Genomic DNA, 20,886 nt, shown 5'->3' with positions numbered 1-20,886 from the left:
TGGCTGTGAGTTGAACAGCATTTCTAATTGCCTATTGGATTGAAATGTATTTGATTTTGAATAATCTATCACTTGTTGGAATTCCTTGTAATTTCCGTTTGCATCAGTCCCACAACGTCCTTTTAACTTCAATTCAAAGCTCAAAATTTATATGGTAATTATTGGCTCAAAATCTAAAATCTTTAGAAATTTTTATAAACTTTTTAAATATTTTATATAAATTAAAAATGTATTATTAAAATTTTAAAATACAATTTTAAGGCTTAACCTTAAAAAAAACTACATCAGTATCTTTGAAATAAAATAAACTTCGAGACTTTATGGTTTTCAAATATAATTTATTTTTAAAATCATGGGAAAATTTTGTGGATTAAGATGAGGACCAAACCTAGATACTGCAGGCAAATGACCGGAGTTTATATATATATAATTATGGGATAAATATAAAATAATATATGATCGAAGACTTAACCATTTAATAATTAACACTCATTATTGCATACACAATGCTCGAACTCGGGGTCTCAAGGGATAACAATAATTTTTTAACCTATGAGGTCATTTGGTTCATACAAATGAGTTCTGAATGGTGGGTTAGAAGGCATTTTGAAACACCAATAAGATGCAAATGGCATCGTTATGTAAGTTAAACCATTCTTCAAATTTAGCTTCCACAAAAGGGAATCCTATTCCTCGGTGAACCACTGTTTCGTGTTTCAGCTAACAAATGTTCAGCAGATTAAAACAATCTGCAGTTTTGACTCCCTTGACTACCATCACTGTTTACAATTTAAAAAACCCCTCTAGAACACAAAATGAGGCAATCCACTGATTACAACTTCACTTTCTTTCTTCCTTTTCTTCTTTTTACAAATAAATGCACGTTGAAAATGGCTGTCACCGACACCCCGAAAAGAAAAAAGAAAAAAAAAAGACGGCAGCGAGTCAAAACAAAACAGAAAGGAAAATGTGCAGAAAGAATCACATCATCCCAAATCAGAGTATATGCGTATGCTGTGTAATCTTCAATCATGTGTATTCATACTTCGTCCCAAACAGTTCAGGACCAGCACTTTAAAAACACTTTTATGACTGAATTCTCTCACTGGCACTTGATAAAGATGCAGTTGATCTAGGTACTTGTGCACTTGTTATTGGCTTTTGCAGGGGCTTCAAAGCAGCCATAATTTCTGCAAATGTTGGCCTCAGTTTTGGATCTCTACAATTTTAAACAACAATGGTCAGTCCTGCCTATCAGCCTTAATATGCATTCAGATGCATAGACAACGACAACCTATAGATTGCAATGATGATGACAGAATATAGTGCATCTCCATTCAACCTCCATCATTTACCAAAGTTCAATAGTAAACATTGTTAATAGAATGAAGGTGAATAGAATTTTAGACACAACACTTCTACACGGCTAGCGTATTTTTATAGTGTAATTCAAAAGCAAATGCACAATAACAAAAATACAAGTCAAAGAAAATTCAGACTACCAAGTAAAGCTCAGGCTAGATTAAGAAGTGGCAAAATCTGTACAAAGTAGAGATCGAAAATATAATTTATAAGGCCCACAATTCCCCAATATTGTGCAGATTGTTTAGAATTAGCTAAATTCACGAGTGTTCAAAAGACTGGCTTGTAATACCAGCCAGATCACCGACTACTCATGCACCAAGATTGTAGCAATTAATCAACTTCTGAAAGGGAGTTGATTTTCAAATTAATAGACTAGCACACAAGACAAATTCACAGTAAAAGATATTTGATTGTCTAGTGTCTTTTTAATAGTTTAGCCTTCTTTCATATACACACAGGATTAGATGTCACTGTAGAAAGTTGTTGACAATTAGGAATTTTATTCTACTGAGAAGTTTAATTTATTTATAATTTATTTATATTGAACGATTAGGATTATGTTTCTTAGGAGATAAAAGTTAGGAAGAAAATACACGTAGGACTCTAACTTGTAATTCATAGCCTATAAAACAGGTGGTGTTTTCTGTTTTTTCAATGAGAATTTTGATTAAAAAATTTCTTTTTCTTCTCTCAATCTCTCGCATGGTATCAGGCAAGGTTATCAAACCTAGAACATCATGGTGAATCCACCTACATCATCGTTGGAGGTCAATTCAGGCTCCAACAATCATCCCACCAACACAGTCATCGAAATATTTGTGCACTCTTTAGTTGTGTGTAAAATGAAACTAAAGGTGCACATACCTGGTACATACATAGGCATACAACCAAGGTCTTAAGAAAACTTTCAAGATTTAAAGAGCAGAATCCAGGTACAGAAGACTGAAAATGACTAAAATGATAAAACTATAGAAACATCAACTAAATTCATGAAAAAATCCGAAGACAGAATCTGTCAGCTCAAATAAAAGGTTCAGGGAACAAGCAACAGAAAATAGTTTGAAGAAACAAAACCATGAACCATGAATCAAAACTTGAGCATCTACACTAGCATCTTCTTCCAATGTGAACATTAACAATTTGAAGTATACCTACTATAGAATATTAAAAGCACGACAACTCTAGGTTCAAGATAACTCATACGGTATGGTGAAACTATATGAATTTGAGCTTATGGGAATTGGCAATATTACATCACAATATCTAATCAAAGACAATAAATAAATAAATTCTACTCACGTCTGCCAACACCTTCTAATAATTTCTGCAATGGTAGGATCCATGTCATCTGGGATGTCAAGTCTACGATGCTGAAATCCTACTGCACCAACAACTTGCATGGGATTCATCCCTCCCCATGGTTGTCGTAATGTAGAGAGCTCCCATAAAATAACTCCAAAGCTATAAACATCACACCTGCATGTTGACCGTATTTTATATGACCATTGAATAATTCTAGAATGATGACAGACAATAATGTAAAATGACAATGGGAATAGAAAATGCCTACTTCTCATTTGAAGGTTCATTTCTTAGTACCTCTGGAGCCATCCACTCAGCCTGGAGAAGAGTGAAGCATAGACTTGGATAAATTCAAAGATACATCTTGTATGGTACACTTAAAAGTCGACATTGGCAAACAATGAAAATACATGGGTAGTGTGCAAAGCATATTTGATGACGCTAAAATTATTATTTGTTCTAGATACCGAACAAACAGATCCCAGATAGTTACAACTTACACCAGGATGTCTTTTAGGATTACCCATATATTACTTAGAAAAAATTGCTTAAATCAACAATTCCACTATTTCTAAAGGCATTTGATTCATCTAGTTGTGCAATTTCAATATAGTTCAATCTGTTAGTCTTTCAGTTTACGCCTAATTGTGTTTACTGAAACATTGAATTTGAAAATAGCTATGTGAGGATCTCAAATTGTGGATTGTTAAGAGGAATTCCCTACATTTCCTTCTCAAATTGATTTCCATTGGCATGATTCAGATTGATCAGCTATATATAAGAGAATAAAAGTATTAAATGAAAAGAAAATAGTAAAGAAGCTGTTTGGCATTACCGTCCCTGCAGTTGACCTCGATGATAGATATGTGCTGTGCTTCATCCGTGATAAACCAAAATCACAAACCTAAATCAAAATTTAATGCCCGTTTTAGTTCTTTGTAAAAGAAGTTTCTAATGGGATCAGAAACAGTAAAGAAGAGAAAAAGGAAACCTTTACAACCCAATTTTTATCAACTAAAAGATTTGGGGACTTCAAATCACGGTGTACAATCATTGGAGTGCAATTGTGCAAGTAATTCATTCCCCGAGCCTGAAAGTTCAAGCATCCAAAAAGGAAGGATACAAAGCAAAGCCATCAAATGAACTTTAAGCAAACCAAATAGCATAATCATTTCAAAGTGTAATATATGTAGATTAAGAAACAAAGTTTTAATCAATCTTAAGATTAAAAACACAACTTTATATTAATCTGATGTATTTTGAAAATATGAAAACTTCACATAATAATAAAAAATTACTTTTTTATTAGTTTCAGTTAATTGTACACATGCAATTCAATGTGCAACAAATAATTATTATTTAAATATAGATAAAAAATAATATTGCAAGTATTTGTTTCATATTTAGTTATTGTTTAATATTTTGAGAGAGGTCGGATCCAATTACACAATGTAAAACAAAAAAAATTTATACTAATTTAGGATTGTTGGATGAGTGAAAATAGACAGCTGAGATTAACGGTAGGAAATGAGAAGATATTCACTAGGGAAAAAACAAGGAGATAATCTCAGCCGTCTATTTTCACTCATCTAACAATCCTAAATCAGTGTAAAACTAAAAGTTTTTAACATTGTGTAAGTGGATCTTAACCATGTGAAATCATATATTCATAATATCAAAAAACAGAATCATACCGCATCAAGAGCCATTCTCAAACGTCGCCGCTCATCTAATTGATTATTTGGCCGATGAAGTAGCCTATACAAACTACCTCTGCAAAAAAGATGCAAAAATGCTAAGATAGAATATTTCTAACAAAGTGAATAAAGAATTGCTAAGTGCTAGGAAACTAGGAAAACAGCAAGAAAAAAAAGAGTAAGAATAAAAGAAACCAACAATGCCAAAATGAGCAAGTTCAGAATCCATAACCATGCCTCAAGCAGCAGTTTATTCATTAGGGAACAATTTCAGTAACTCTTCCGGAGTTTTTGTTTAACCCACACCCTTTGCTTATGGTAAACTCAGCTTTTAGCCCTCTTTCTTCTTTTACTCACAATTAAATTGCTAATAAAATACTGGCACATGACACAATGATGATGGTTTATGGAATAACTCTACTTGTGATTTGACACATCATTTCAATTAAGCTGCTCAGGGAATAACTAGTTCTCATAATCTATGTTAGAAAGTCACCACAGAGTCGTTCAAAAGTACCATGTCGTTGTGTATATGACTAAAAAGCAAAATCAGACTATTTCCTCAAACTACAAATAAAGTTTCTATAAAATTGTTAAAAGAAAGAGTGACAGCATACCTATGAAGAAATTCTGTTACAATTGAAAGATTTGGAGGACGAGTTACAGCTCCCATGAAAAGAACAACATTGGGATGTCTGATTTTTTTCATGATTAGGACCTACAAAATTAAAATGCTTTAGTTCTTCAACAAAATAGACAATAACTTTGGGGTCTCCAGGGGTTCAACCAGTCTGGTATGGAACTTGAACTTCGAAAATCAAGATCATCCATTAAGCCTACTTTTTGTACACTTTTCCAAAACAAAACCGTAGTCATGAACACGTATAATACATTTCTTCTATTATACATGATAAAATTTTACTTTATCGGGGCCAAGCTGCTGGACTATCATCCATGCTTTAGCAGGCTTAATTTTTTTCTTATACCAAGCATCATATATCTAAAAGAGGTAAGGTACACCAACAGGTATTTGTTGGGATTTCTCTATCCAATCTCTCGTCTGATCAGCTATACCGTGTTTGAGAAGGTTGTTAATGGCTATTGCAGTGATAATTTTCACATATCTATACTTTTATGCGTTATTTTTTATTTTGCTTCTATTTGTCTTCAGTTTCTGACATTTGATATAGAAAATATTCTGAAACAGCAAGAGCAATAGCTTTAGAGTGCGGGATACCATGGGTAGAGAGAGAGTTAGAGAAAATTTGAAAAAGTCCAACACCTCCGAGGAGGAATGGACTGTTTTCATTGATAATCTTAGTAAGAGGGTTTCAAGAGGTGTGTTAAGGGATTATTTTAGTCCTTATGGTCAGATTCTGAGAATTTACATCCCACGTTTTTTAGAGAAACCAAATTACTTGTCTTCAACGTTTGCATTTGTTCAATTTGTGGGTGAAGAAAGTAGAAACAAGGCAATCAAGTTTGTTAATGGAAAGCGGATTGAAGGAAGAAGAGTCTCAATAGGGATTGCCAAATGTCAAAAGACTAAGAGGAGGGATGCTGCTGATGGGAAGAAGGTGTTGGAGAACAAGTCAGGAAAACAAGAAACTTCAAAAATCGTGAAGAATGCTGCTGAGTCGGTGAGAAGCATGAGGGATGGAAGATCGAAGATCGTATAAGGATGTACTAATTACTGATCATAATATGATAAAAGAATCAGTTTCAGGGGTAATCTTGGAGGGTAAAAAGCAGAAAGCAAATGGTGTTAGAAATGTATGGGAGATGCATATTCCGGTGGACCAGTCGGAATGGGTCAAGAGATTATTAACAGGGATTATGAAACCTTCTTTGGAGCAGGATGTGATAAAGGAAGCTTTGGAGCTCGAAGGAGTGGGAGTCGAAATATCGAGATGGGGTTATGCATGGAATGCTTGCATCATTACATTCAATACGGTCGAGGAGCTATCATATGTATGGATGAATAAGAAAGCAGAGTTGTGCTTATGCTTCGATTTGTTAGCTCCAGTTCTGAACGATGAAGGAGTTCCACTAGCCCTTTGCCAGGTAGAGATGTATGGAATGCCTCTATTGTGCTGGAATGCATTCATGAAAAAACTGACTGGGAGATGGGGAGAATTCATATGTTTTAATGAAATATCAAAGAGCAGATTGGATCTTTCGTCGGCGAAAGTACTGCTCAGGGTGGAGAGTCCTTTTGATGTCCCTGAAGATTACAATAGGTTCTTATGGAAGATCATTCAAAGTGAAGATATCCCTGGGGTCTGTTTTGATAAATCCAGAAGAACTGGTGGGGAAGATGGGGGAGAAAATATCAAAAAGATGGAACAGTAATTATGGCTTGTCAGTGGAGGGGGATGGGCAACATCATGTGGTGTTAATGGGGGACAAGATGCATTGAGTAAATCAACTGAAGAAGCTTTTAATTGTGGGCTTCCAGTTTTATTAGAAAATAGGATAAATCAGAATGGGAATCACGTGGGGTTGGGTTTGAGGGAAATAACGGATCTGGAGGAAAATGCCAAATTAGATGAAAATGGGGGTACTTTTTCTCCAATAAAGAAAATTATTCTTACTGGGCCGGCATTTAATCCAAAGTGGTTAGGAGAGAAGGATGGTATGGGTAGATTTATACCCTAGCCCAATAATATTGCAGCTAATCCTATGGATGTTGATGATGAGGGTGAAGTTAGGTTGCTGAAAGAATATTCAGGGGGGAGAAATAATTTTCAAATAGAGAGCAGAATGTAGATATGGATAGAGAGCAGTTTGGTGGTTTCAGCAATCGAAATGGAAAACTGGCAGTTATTACACAGTCTTCTACAGATTTAGAGGGGGTAAAGATTCGGTTGAACAAAGAGATTATCCAAAAAAGATGAAGATGGTTAAGGATGATAACCAGATTGGCCTTAATGATGACAACTGCTCAAGTTCGTGTGTAAGGGAGTTAAACTCTGTGAATCAAGATAGAATTTGGTCAGAGCCAATTAGGGAGGGTCAGATCATAATAAAGGAAAATATGCAGCCCTCTTTTAAAAATCATGTTCAGTTATTTCCTCGGGCAAAAAGTCTAATTAATCAGAGGAGGTTAAGAATCGCTCCACTTCGTTCAGGTAGTGTGTGCTCTGAGGGTGAAGTGTCAATCAGTTTTCATGTCAGAGTTTATATAAGGGTGTCTAGAAGAAGGATCAGGGAAGATTTGGAAGAAATCAGATTGTCCCCAAAGTCTTCCCAATCTTCAGTGAAAGCCAGGAACGAAGCTGCAGCGGTTCGAGGGAAGTATGTGATTTGTTGGGGATTACATTCAAAGGGGGCCAACAGTTACTAGAAGAAGAGATAATGAAGAGGGAAAGGAAGGGGTATGCGAAAGAAAGGGACTAATTTACTATTCTTTTTGAGGGTTTTTAAGATTTTACATTAAAATGTCAAGTCTTAAAATTATTTCATGGAACATAAGGGGTTTAGAGAGAAGGAAAAAATTAGAGAAGTGTCCAGACTTGTCAATAAAAATAAACCGACCATATTGCTTTTACAGGAGACAAAACTAAATAAACGTCCAAATGGACTAAGCAGGAAATTAGGGGGAAATCTGTTGAAGGGGGGAAGCTTTCAACCAGCAGAGGGGTTTGCAGGAGGACTGTTGAGTCTGTGGAATGAGAATGTATTTGAAGTTAGTAGTGAATATAATCAGAACAGATTTTTGGCGTTAACAGGAAAGTTCAAGGTGTCAAATGTTGAGTGTGTTATAATAAATGTTTATGGGCAGTAGAGGCTGAAAAAGAGGAGTTTTTTAGGGAGCTGTTGAGTTTTGTTCAAAGCTTAAACCTGCCAATCTGCATCGGGGGAGATTTCAATTCATATCTTGATCAAGCAGAGAAAAGTGGTGTTTCACAGAACTGGCATTCAATGGAGTTGCTCAGGTCTTTTGTGCAACAATCAAATCTAATAGATCTTCCTCTATTAGGAGGCAGCTTCACGTGGTGTAGCAATAGGGAGGTTCCTAAGTCACTCTCTGATCACAATCCGGTGCTGTTGGAAGAAGATTGCAAAAACGGGGGCCTATACCTTTTAGGTTTTTTAATTACATGTTAGAGGAAGATGGTTTTGTAGATGTGGTTCAAAAAGAAATTACAGATTTGGAAAAGGATAGAGGGAGAAGGAGTATTTTCAGCATTTTACAGGAAGTGGCCAAACAGAAGTCAAGTGGGGATTTCAGAAGCTATTACAGAATTTGAGAGCAAAATAAATGATTTGGAGCTGAAGGCGCAAGGCAGTGGGATTTCTTCATATGAATGGGAACAACTTTTGCTATACAGAAAGGAGTTATGGAAAATGCACAGGATTGAAGAAAGTATTTGGTTCCAAAAGTCGAGGATGAAATGGATTAAAGATGGTGACAGAAATACTAGGTTTTTTCACTTATGTGCTCTTAACAGAAACAGAATCAATAACATTTCTACTTTGAATGTGGCTGGAGAGGAATTAACAGATTCAAATCGAATTAAGTCCTATGTCTCCTATTTTTTCAAGAAAACTTATAATTCAAAAGATACTATGGAGGTAGAAGACTTTCAACTTACTTTTGCAAAATTGAGTGTCAAGCAAAGGAAGAGTCTTGAGGTTAAGTTTTCAGAGCAGGAAGTTAGGGAGGCTATTTTCTCTTCGAATAGTGCTAAAGCCCCTGGACCTGATGGTTTTATGATGGGATTTTTCAAGAAATTCTGGCCGACTCTAAAGGTGAAAATTATGAAGTTTGTGGATGATTTCTATTGTGGAAGGAAATGGGAGCATGGGGTTAATCATGCCTTTATATCTTTGATCCTAAAGAAAATTAATCCGGAATGCATTGAAGATTACAGACCTATAAGTCTCGTGGGCAGTCTATATAAAATTATCTCCAAAGTTTTATCGAAGAGACTCATTTCAGTTATTAAGGACATTGTGAGCCCTTCCCAGTTTGCAATTATTCCTGGGAGACAACTGTTAGATTGTGCCTTTCTTGCAAATGAAGGCATTCATTTTTGGAGGAAGCAAGGGTTGAGAGGGGTCGTTTTCAAAGTTGATTTTCAGAGAGCATATGATTCGATAGAATGGCCGATTCTTCTGAGATTATTGAGAGTCGTGGGTTTTGGCGAGCGATGGGTTTCATGGATAGAATATTGTCTTTCTTCGGCATCAATCTCGGTACTAGTGAATGGCTCTCCAACAGAGGAAATTTCTATGGCTAAAGGGTTAAGACAAGGATGTAGTTTGTCCCCTCTTTTGTTTAATATAGTTGGAGAGCTTAATCTTACGTTGATTAAAGCTGCTGATTTGGGCCTCTTTGAAGGGTTTACTATTGGAAGATTTGATCCCTTTCAATTAACCCACCTACAGTTTATTGATGATCTTATTCTATTTTGTCGAGATTCTCCTACTCAAATAATAAATATTTGGAGAGTGCTGAGGATTTTCAGCCTAATGACAGAGCTTCACCTAAATCTATTAAAGAGCAGTTTATATGGCATTAATATGGAAGACGGCATCTTAAAGGAATGGGCTAATAAGGCTAGTTGTGCAATGGGTTCTTTTCCTACGGTGTATCTAGGCCTTCCCTTAGGTGCAAAGAAAAATAATGAGGTTCTTTGGGATCCGGTCATCCAGAAATTTAATAAGAAATTATCAGATTGGAAAGCTTCATCACTATCAATGGCGAGTAGAGTGGTGTTGTTGAAGTCAGTATTGTCCTCACTGCCGATTTTTTTCCTCTCTATTTTCAAAATACCGAGTAAGGTAAATAAGAAGATTAAGACTTTGATGGCCAAATTTCTTTGGGGGGAGGGAGCATCAAACAATCGTATTCACTGGTTGAATTGGAAAATGGTATGTCAACCCTTGGAAGATGGAGGATTGGGAGTATTGGATCTGAATTTTCTTAACAGAATGTTGCTTGGTAAATGGATTTGGAAGTTCGGAAATGAAAAAGAGACCCAATGGAAAAGAATGATTTGTAGCAAGCATAATGTTAGCAATCTGTCCCTATCAATTGACAGGGTAGTGTCTCCTATGGACTCATGGATTTGGAAAGGTATCATTAATAATTATTTAAAAAAAGATGAAATTGGAGAAGGCTTGAGATCTCACTCTAAGATCCAAGTGGGCAATGGTAAGTCTATATCATTCTGGAACGATGTTTGGGTAAACGATGATACATTAAAAAATCAATTTCCAAGGATTTTTGCACTATCAAATAATAAGTGGGGTAAAGTGTTAGAGTTTGGTTGTTTTGTGAATAATGGTTGGATTTGGAACATTCAAGCTAGGAGGAATTTATGTGATTGGGAATTGGATCATTGGATTCAATTAATGTCTTTGCTTGAGAATATTGTATTGTCTGATTCAGTGGATGATTTCCCTTTATGGTCGGGGAAGGCAGATGGACTGTTCTCGGTTAAATCATGCAGGTCGACTCTATCTTTCAAATCTGGTGGTTCTTTCAATTGGAACAAGTGGGTTTGGTTAGGGTTGGCTCCTCCTAGAGTCGAAACCTTTCTTTGACAGGTTTCCCACCAAAAATTGGCATTTAGAACGGGGTTGAAGAGAAGGGGTGTTTCATTGGAGGATGTCCTATGTCCGTTTTGTTTAAATCAGGAAGAAATTGTCCATCATTTATTCATTTCGTGCTCGGTTGCAGGGGAATTATGGAATAGATTTTTCAGGTTATGGGATATCTCTACAATTCTGCCTAAAGATCCACCTTCACTGCTAAGTTCTTGGTTTGATATAAGGGTAAATTATACAATTTGGAAATTTATACCAGGAGTTGTTTTCTGGACAATATAGAAGGCTAGGAATTCGGTGGTTTTTGAGAATATGAAACTAGACAGATCATCTCTATTCTTCATTTCCAGATTCAGATTGGCTAAATGGTATCTTGCTAAGTATCCGAATGTCACTATTCTGGTTGACTCACTAGTTGGGGACCCCATTCTTGCAGACAAGCTTCCTAGTCCTACCTTTAAAAGAAAGAATGTTCAGAGTTGGCTTCCTCCTCCAGCACATTATTTCAAATTTAATGTTGACGGGACAGTCAGAGGTGAAGGGCTAGTGGGTGGAATTGGAGGCATTTTAAAAGACGCGAATAATAATACTTTAGGGTCTTTCTCGAATGGTGTTGGCCCATGTCCTCCTTTGGCTGAATTGAAAGCCATTGAGAAATGCATTGATTGTTTTCTTGCATCTGCTTGGGCTGTGGAGGGAAGATTGATTATAGAGAGTGACTGTAAAGTAGCAGTGGACTGGATTATGTTGCCGACTTCTGCTCCTTTTTTTAGTGCTTTGGTTGGGAAATTGTATCCCTAGTTTCGGCTAGGGAGATTATTGTTAGACACATTCCTAGGAGTTGTAATTGGGAGGCAAATACTTTGGCCAAACAGGGGATTGGCTAAATTTTTTCTGTTTTTTAAGATGTTTTTAGTAGGGTTTTGTTCTTATGCTGGTATTTAAGGTGTAATATTCTACCTTGATGTATTAGTTTGAATTATTAATAAATTGAGGCACTCTTTTCCTCCTTCCGCTAGTTGCCTCTGTTCATGAGGCAACTATGAGGGAGGTTTTTAATGAGGCCTCCTCCTATAAAAAAAAAGAGTTACACCAAGATATCCAAAAAAAAAAGTGAGAGATAATGAACTGGCAAACCTTCTAGACCCTTGGACAACTCTAGCCATAACGATCACCAGAGGAGTATAGACAGACATAAAGTAGGGCAATATTGACTAAGTTTTAGGAGTGATAGATGGTCAAAAGTTCCATGGAATTCAGTAACTGCGGGTTAAAGCATATCTAATGACGATAACATGCAAAATTAAGCTTTGGCATCAAGTAAGTACATGTACAAGTTAGAAACAAGAGAGATAGGAAAGGCCAGTACCTCGCTTTTGAATTCTTCAAGTAGTTCCCCGGAGATATCTTGATCCAGGAACTTTTTCACCGCAACTTCCTGTGAAACCAAAGTGTGAGAAAATGATTAATATTCTCCTTCAAAGAACAGCAACATAAGATAGAAAATTTTACTCTACTGAAGATTTAGGTAATAAATGATTTCTATTCAATCGGCAGGAAAGCAACAGCTCTCGTTATAACATTGATTGACAACCAAATGTACATGTGTATATACAAGCTAATTTTCGTGAATGAAATAAATGCATAGTTAATATGGAATGCATTATCCAGCAATGCCGGTTAATAAGATTGAAAAGAAACACGTGTAGAAAGAAGCCGGTTTTTTTTTAAGGAAAAGGGGTCTCTCCTTTTTTCCTTTTTGAGAAAAGGGGTCTCGTTAAAACCCCCTTCATACCCGATAGACACCAAAGCAACCACCAGCTAGCGGAATGAGGAAAAAAGTGCCCAAACTAATTAAATAGAACATCCAAACATTAAGTTCGTTATAAACAAAACAAACATACAAACCAACCAGAATCGACAAGAAAAATAGTTAACAGTGCATGAACTTAATGCAACACCGCCACTATCCATTGAAAGCCCCGACAAAATCAGGCAAACAAGTGACCTGTATGTCGAGCAACAAAACAACTCAAAGCAGCCAAGAAAAACACCATGCGACTACCAAGCTATAAATCCACTAAGACTCGACTGAAAGATATTCTTCACCTCTCCTTCCCCTCCAGCAAGTTCATCACTACCTCCACTTCAGCAAAAGAGGCGACAGAACCTAAATATAACAATTCTAGCCAACCATTTAATTAAAAGATCATCTAATCCCATTTTTTGTGAGCAAATCCGCCTCAATGTTGATGACCCTTGAGATATGCCTACCAGATAGCCAACAGTCTTATTTCTTTTAGTTTTATTGATAAAGTGTTATCTGATTAGATAAGAGTCTTTGTAGATAAGTTTCTTAGCTGATAAGAGTCTTAGAAGACAAGAAACCTAATAGATAATTCAATTCTAGTTTATGTAACACACATCACTTTAAAAGACTGTTTTTTCCCTTCAGTCAAATAATGCAAAATTCAAACAATTGCTTTAGGAATCTGTCAAGGAATGTGGATTCAGAAATTATTAAGGGGGTTGAAGTATGCAAACGAGAAGGAGGCTCAGTGGAAAAAATTACTGTGTTGTAAGCTTAATGTCAGTAATTTATCCTTGCCAATATGCAATGCCGTTTCTCCTGTAGACTCTTGGATTTGGAGAGGTATTTTGAATAATTATGAGAAAGAGGATCGGATAGGGGAGTGCTTGAGGTCCAATTCGAAGATTCACGTGGGGAATAGTAGATCAATTGAATTTTGGAATGATGATTGGGTCAATGGCTCTTCCTTAAAGAGTCAGTTCCCTAGGATATTCGCTCTATCGAACAATAAAAAAGGAAAAGTGGCAGATTTTGGGTGCTTTGAAAATAATGGTTGGATTTGGAATATTCAGTTAAGGAGAAACTTATGTGATTGGGAATTGGATCAGTGGATGTCATTAATGCTTTTGATTGATAATATTCGTCTGACTGAATCAGTAGATGATTTCCTTGGGTGGTCGGGGAATGGTGATGGTTTGTTCTCGGTTAAGTCATGCAGAATTGCTCTTTCAAGCAGAAATGGAGATACTTTTCAATGGAAGAAGTGGGTTTGGTCTGGTTTGGTACATCCTAGAGTGGAAACTTTCCTATGGCAGATTTCTCATAAGAAAGTGGCTGTTAGAGTGGAACTTAAGAAGAGAGGAGTTAATCTGGAAAATGTCCAGTGTCCATTATGTCATAACTTTGAGGAGTCAATTCAACATCTTTTTGTATCTTGTTCGGTTGCAATGCAGTTGTGGAATAGATTCATTAATTTTTGGGATATTTCTACAGTTTTGCCCCAAGATCCGGTTTCACTACTTTGTTCTTAGTCCTATATTTGGGAGTACTCTACCATCTGGAAGTTTATTCCTGGAGTAGTTTTATGGTCACTATGGAAAGCGAGGAATTCGGTGGTATTTGAAAACTGGAATTTTGATAGCTCATCTCTGTTCTTTATAACCAGATTTAGGCTGGCTAAATGGTTCTTAGCTAAATTTCCTCTTGTTAACATTCAGGCTGACTTATTAACAGGGGATCCATCGCTTGCGGATAGAATCCATACTAAGATATCTAAGAAGAAGAAGGTTATTTGTTGGTCTCCGCCCCCTCATGATTTCTTTAAATTCAATGTTGATGGGGCGGTGAGAGGGGATGGGCTGCAGGGAGGAATTGGAGGAGTTTTGAAAGATTCCAATTGCTCTATTTTAGCCTCTTTCTCTATGGCTGTGGGACTAGGCCCTCCTATGTTAGCTGAGTTAAAAGCTATTAAGCAGGGAATTGATGTATTTCTTTCATCGGAGTGGGCAACGAAGGGAAGACTTATCCTCGAGAGTGATTGCAGGAAAGCAGTGGATTGGATCTTGATACTTATTTCTGCCCCAAATTGGGGCTTATGTATCTGCTAGGGGTTTTATTATTAATTGGATTCCAAGGAGTTGTAATTGGGAAGCAGACAAGTTAGCAAAAGAGGGGATTGGTTGAGGTGTTGTGTTCTGTTGTTGTAGTGTTATGTATTTTATCTAGGGAAGTTTATTATGTAAGTTGTATCTTATGTAATTATGGGTTATTAATAAAATGAGGTACTCTTTTCCTCCTTACGCTAGTTGCCTCTTTCACAAGAGCCAACTAAGAGGGAGGTTTTTAATGAGGCTTCCTATTCCTATCAAAAAAAAAAGTTGACTCTAAGGACTAGATCAAAATGCACACTGACAGTCAATTTGCCATAAGTATTGCTAAAAGTTCAATAAACCATGACACAACCAGAAACATGGAGATTGACAGACATTTCATTTCAGAGAAGGTTAACAATGGGATAGTTCAGCTGAATTACATTCCCAGTCAACTACAGCTTGTTGACATCCTTGCCAAAGCTCTCCAAAGAACCAACTTCGATGAATTCAACCCTAAGCTGGGTTTGTATAACATATACATCCCAACTTGAGGGGGAGTGTAGAAAGGAGCTGAAAATTAGAAGTCTTATTTTTTTAAAAGAATATTGATCAAGTATTATCTTACTAGATTAGTTTTTTAGTAGATAATAGTCTCAGTAGATAAGTTTCTTCGCTGATAAGAGTCTTTGAAGATAAGAAACCTAGTAGATAAAGAACTCTAGTTTATGTAACACACGTCCCTTTATAAGGCTGTGTTTTTCCTTTCTTCATTTGAATAATAAGAGAAATTTTGTTCTTCATGAATGCTCACATGAGATTTCCTAGTTGCAGTTGCATACCTGATTTTAATTAGATAACCATAAAAATGAAACAGAACCAGGAGCCAAAGCTTGTTTGGAACTGGTTTTTATGGTGCTTTAAAATATCCAATCTAAAACCAAAATTGGTAATCAACAAAGAAGCTAAACAAGCAAATAAGATCAGAGGAAAGTGTTAAAAGATGAGGAATAACAACAATTAACACTCTATGTTGAAGCCAACACTACAACTAAAAGGAAAGTCCTTACAATGTTGTTAACAAATAAGAACAAACAATCCTAGCATTAACACCGAGTTAAGCCCAATTAAGCTATCAACTGAAAACAAACTACAATTATGCCGAAAGGCCAACCTGAATACAAGCCCATAACAAATTCTAAACTTAAATATGTGAGATATCACACTTAGGACTTAACAAGTGTTAAATAGCCTAAACATGCAACGCTTAATTGGAAAATCCCCAATATTAGTTTTTTGTCTGAGATATGTTACCATTCTCCAAATAAGGTAGGGGATAGATCAAGACAAACTGACTCTACATAAAATTGTTCCCATGAAATATTGATATATTCCAATCAGGCATCTATCAACTTAACTATGCTCAATTTCCCACAAAATGAGGACCACAAACGAGCCCAAAAAAGTGTTCTCCAAATGCATGGAACCATCAAGATGTTCTGTTTCAACTGAATCTTTCAAATGATATTAAAAGCTGGTTATCATATCCCCTATAATAATCCTAAAGAAAATTTGGTTGCATTACTTCATCTTAGGGATGGCCAAAATACCCGAATCCGACAGGTCCCGACCCGACCCGACCCTATAAGGGTGGGGTTTCTTTTTTTTTTGAATTTTCGGGGTTCGGGGAGGAACGGGTTATATACTAAGTAGGTTCGGGGTGGGGCGAGGCCGAGTTTAAGATGAAAAATCACCGTTCTGACCTAACCCGATATAAAATATATAATATATTTAAGATTTTAAATATTTTTATTTTTTTATAATGTTAAAATATATTATTTAATTATTAAAAATATAGTAAATTATTATAAAATATATTATTTTAATAATTTAAAATATAATAAATGATTATAAATATACAATTATAAAATATATAATTTTAATTATTTAAAATATTGATATATTCGGGTTGGATCGAGTCGGGGTTGGGGTTATAGTCTAAAAATCGGGGCGGGTTCAGGGCGGGAGAAAACCTAAAAATTATCGGGGCGGGGCGGAGTCTTGTATTAATAAAATATTTTCGGGGTGGGGCGGGTTATCCTACTTCATCTCCAAGCCAAAGGTTAAAAAGGGCATATGGGAAGATATGTCGGCGACGAGACTGCTGGTGAGAGTGGCGAGTCCTTTTGATGTACCGAGAATGATATCCTTAGGTGCATATGGGAGATCATTTAGGTTGCGAATAAAAGTGGGTTTGGTCTTTAAGAAGCCAATTGAGGCCCTGGAGAACACATCAGAAGGTGCCTCAGAAGGCGGATGGTCTGAGGAATCATCGACGGAAGACCTGGACGGTGCTAGGACGGCGATGTGTGAAGAGGAGAATGAACAGTCAGTTCAGGAGCGTCCAAACAGGGTGGACACGTGACTTGAGGAGGGGAGAATTGCTGGCATCGAAGAGGCTATTGTGGGATAACATTCAATACTGCTGGAGAATGATAAGGATTGTATTAATGTAGGGGAGACAGAGATCCTCGGTACAGGGAGAGATTTATGGTGATTATGCGGGTTTAGGTTTGAGGGAGGACATAAGTGAGCAGGCCCAATCAGTTTATTCAGAACAACCCATCACTCCCATTTATAGGATTCATCCTACTGGAAGAGTTTTAAACATAGGCCTTTGTGAATATGGAATGGATAACAATAGGAGGGACTATACTCAAAGGGCTGAAGATAAGGCTGGAAGTGCAGCCGTGGAATTAGGAGTTAACAATTCTAAAAGCAGTGGAGAGAATGGTACTAAGCATAATAGTGTCCTTCCTGGTAAGGATTTGGAACCAGAAGATGAATTGCACAACCACCGTTCAAGGGATATCATTAGAGGAGGGTATTCATCATTGAAGTCACTTCGCATACATGGAAAGAACGGAACTGTAGATTGGCTGGAATTTGTCTTCCTCGATAGGGTGTACAATAGGTCAAATAGGAAGAAAAACAGAGTGGCAACAGAGAGGGAGGATTCGGTGGGGAAAATTATTAAAGAAGACGAAGATCAGTCTTCCTTTTGCGCTTCCACAAGAAGGTCGGAGGAGAAGGACGAGGCGAATGCTATTTGGAATGTTAGTAATTTATTGGGTATCACCTTTCGGGGAAGGAAAAAAGCCTTGGTTAAAAAAGCTATTACGAGGGGTATTGGGGAAGAGAATTAATGCCCCGGGTGTGAAGGTATTATTTTATTTAAGTTATAATGTCGAAGTTAGCTATTATATTGTGGAACATAAGGGGTCTTAGAAGGAAAGAGAAATAAATAGCGGTGAGGAATTTGATGCTGGAGAAGAAGCCATCTTGTTTTATTTATTTAAGAATTGAAATTGGATTCGGTGAAGCCAGATCATGTTAGAAGGCTTGGGGGTAACATGTGGGGTTGCGCATGGGCTCCTGCAGAAGGGGCGGCGTGAGGATTAATCACATTATGGGACAAGGAGGTTTTTAATCTGCATTCTAAATCTTTGCACAGTAAGTATATGGCTATTATTGGCGAACTGCAGGGATATTCGGGTCAGTTTTGTTTTATAAATGTGAACGGAACGTCAGTAGAAGCAGAAAATGAGGCGTTTTTTCAGTGATCTCTCTTTTGTTGTGCAACTAGATTGTCTGATCTATTTGGGGAGTGATTTTAACGCATATCTATCAAAGGAAGAGAAATTAGGTGGCCCCCATAATGGGTTTTCAGTGAGAGTGTTCAGTGAGTTTATTCATCAAGCAAGTCTAAACGATTTTCCGATAGCTGGAGGTAGTTTTACTTGGAGCAATAATAGGAAGCTATCGACCTTTATAAGGTTGGATAGGTTTCTGGTCGATCCTTGGTTTCTTTCAGCCTTTCCGAAAGTTAGTCAGTCTTTACTACCGAGATCCATTTCAGATCATAACACCATTTTCCTGGAGAACAGCAGGGTGAATTAAGGACCCAAGCCTTTTAGACTATTCAACTATCTGATGGATGAAGCCGGTTTTAAAGAAATGATAGAACAAGAACTGAAGAAGCTTCAAAAAAGAGGTAGGAAGAAAAGAATTTTCAGTGTGTTGAAAGGGTCTAAAGAAGCTATAAAAAGGTGGTCGAGAAGTAGGCATCTTGAGTTGCCTAGCTTAATTCCACGATATGGAATTGACGTTATATAGGGGCCCTTCACATTTACAATCGAAGACGTTGCTAATGCTAGGAAGGAGCTTTGGAAGTTATATAGGCAAGAAGAGCAGATTTGGTTTCAAAAGTCTAAAGTCAAGTGGTTTTTGGAGGGTGACAAATTCTAGATTTTTTCATCAGTGCGGCGAATAGAGGGAGATTGAATTTTATAAAATCTTTGAAGGTTGGTGATGAGTGGATTTCAAACCCTGGGAAAATAAAAGATTGTGTGGTGGATTTTTTTAAAAAGGCGTATAATCTGGATAATACGACTGAGGTGGAAGATATGGACTTAAATTTCTCTAAATTGTCCGAGGCGCAAAGCTCTTGTTTGGAGAAACAATTTTCAAAGGAAGAAATTTGGGAAGCTATTGCATCTACCGACAACAATAAAGCTCCTGGATTGAATATGGGTTTTTTTAAGAAGTTTTGGCCACAACTAAAAGATGGCATTGTAAGTTTTTTTAAAGATTTTTTCTGGGAAAAAGGGGTTAACCATTCCTTTATAACCCTCATCCCCAAGAAGACAATTTCAGCTAGGGTGGAAGACTACAGGCCTATCAGTTTGGTCGGAGGGCTTTACAAAATTTTAACCAAGGTGCTGTCGAGAAGGTTAAAGGAGTGCATCGATTTGTTAATTGGTCCTTCTCAATTTTCTTTTATTCCAGAAAGGCAAATATTGGATTGTTCACTAATTGCAAATGAAGGAATCGACTACAAGAGAAAGAAAGGTCGAAAAGGTATTGTTTTTAAGGTTGATTTCTAAAGAGCTTATGATTTGGTAAATTTGAAGTTCTTATTGAAAACAATGGAATATATGGGTTTCGGGTAAAGGTGGTGTTCTTGGATAGAATATTGTATATCTTCGGCATTTATCTCTATTTTAGTGAATGAGTCCCCCTCGGAGGAGTTTTTGATTGCTCGAGGTCTTCGTCAAGGTTGTTCATTGTCCCCGTTATTATTCAATTTGGTTGGAGAGGCATTGAGTTTAATGTTGACTAAGGCGGTAAACGTTGGACTTTTTAGGGATTTCAAGATTGGCAACTCGAATAATTCCTTTATGTTGTTACATCTACAATTTGCTAACGATCTTAACATTTTCTATAATGCATAGGGTGGGGAATTAAAGAATGTGTTTAGGGTTCTCTTCTTGTTTGAGTTGATGTCTGGGTTGCAGTTAAACTTGTCTAAAAGCAAAAATTTTGGTATTAATGCGGAAGATACTACTTTGAAAGAGTGGGCTGATTCGATTGGTTGTTCAGTGGGTTCTCTTTTGTCATAATATTTAGGGCTTCCCCTTGGAGCGAGGAAGAGTTTGGTGGCTTTATGGGAACCGGTTATTCAGGGGTTTTATAAGTAGCTTTCAAGTTGGAAAACAACTTCCCTTTCTCTTGCAGGGAGGGTGGTATTGATTAAATCGGTTTTATGTTCATTGCCTATTTATTTTGTCTATTTTCAAGTTGTCGTCTTGTGTCCTTTCTAGGTTGAATTCGATTATGGAGAATTTTTTGCGGGGAGATTCGAATGATAAGAGAAAGATCCATTGGGTCAATTGGTCGTCTGTTTGTAAACCTAAGGAGCTAGGCGGTTTAGGGATTATTGATCTTAATTTATTGAATAAATCGCCCCTGGGTAAATGGTCGTGGAGATTTGTAACTGAATCTAGGTCGTGGTGGAAAAGGGTGATTTACTGCAAGAACGGTGTGGATCGAAGGAACATTTCAATCGAGAGAAGGGGTTTTCCTAAAGCTTCTTGGATTTGGACAGAGGTAGTCAAAAATTGCTTGGCTAAGGATGATTTTGGGGATTGTATTAGAAAGCATTTGCGTTTAAAAGTTGGGAAAGGGGATGCTATACTCTTTTGGCATGATGTTTGGGTGGGGA

General features: G+C 36.9%; 1 protein-coding gene across 2 annotated transcripts in view; it reads right to left on the bottom strand.

The window, feature by feature from the left end:
• Positions 1-657: 657 nt before the first annotated feature.
• Positions 658-20,886, bottom strand: part of LOC120163103 (probable serine/threonine-protein kinase SIS8) — a 28,489-nt gene continuing 8,260 nt past the window's right edge. The window contains exons 6-14 of one of the 2 annotated variants that reach the window (XM_039173112.1): positions 12,292-12,360; positions 4,982-5,082; positions 4,362-4,440; positions 3,659-3,757; positions 3,503-3,571; positions 2,936-2,985; positions 2,665-2,841; positions 1,045-1,219; positions 658-895 (exon numbers count right to left, since the gene is read on the bottom strand). In XM_039173112.1, the coding sequence (XP_039029043.1) occupies positions 1,087-1,219; positions 2,665-2,841; positions 2,936-2,985; positions 3,503-3,571; positions 3,659-3,757; positions 4,362-4,440; positions 4,982-5,082; positions 12,292-12,360 (777 nt within the window). In that variant the 3' untranslated portion in view covers positions 658-895; positions 1,045-1,086. The other variant, XM_039173113.1, reaches the window with a different exon arrangement.

This window comes from Hibiscus syriacus, unplaced genomic scaffold, assembly GCF_006381635.1.
Source record: "Hibiscus syriacus cultivar Baekdansim isolate YM2019G1 unplaced genomic scaffold, ASM638163v2 tig00111427_pilon, whole genome shotgun sequence".
Lineage (NCBI taxonomy): Eukaryota > Viridiplantae > Streptophyta > Magnoliopsida > Malvales > Malvaceae > Hibiscus > Hibiscus syriacus.
The sequence above is the reverse complement of the archived record's forward strand: the minus strand, read 5'-3'. Positions and strand labels throughout refer to the sequence as shown.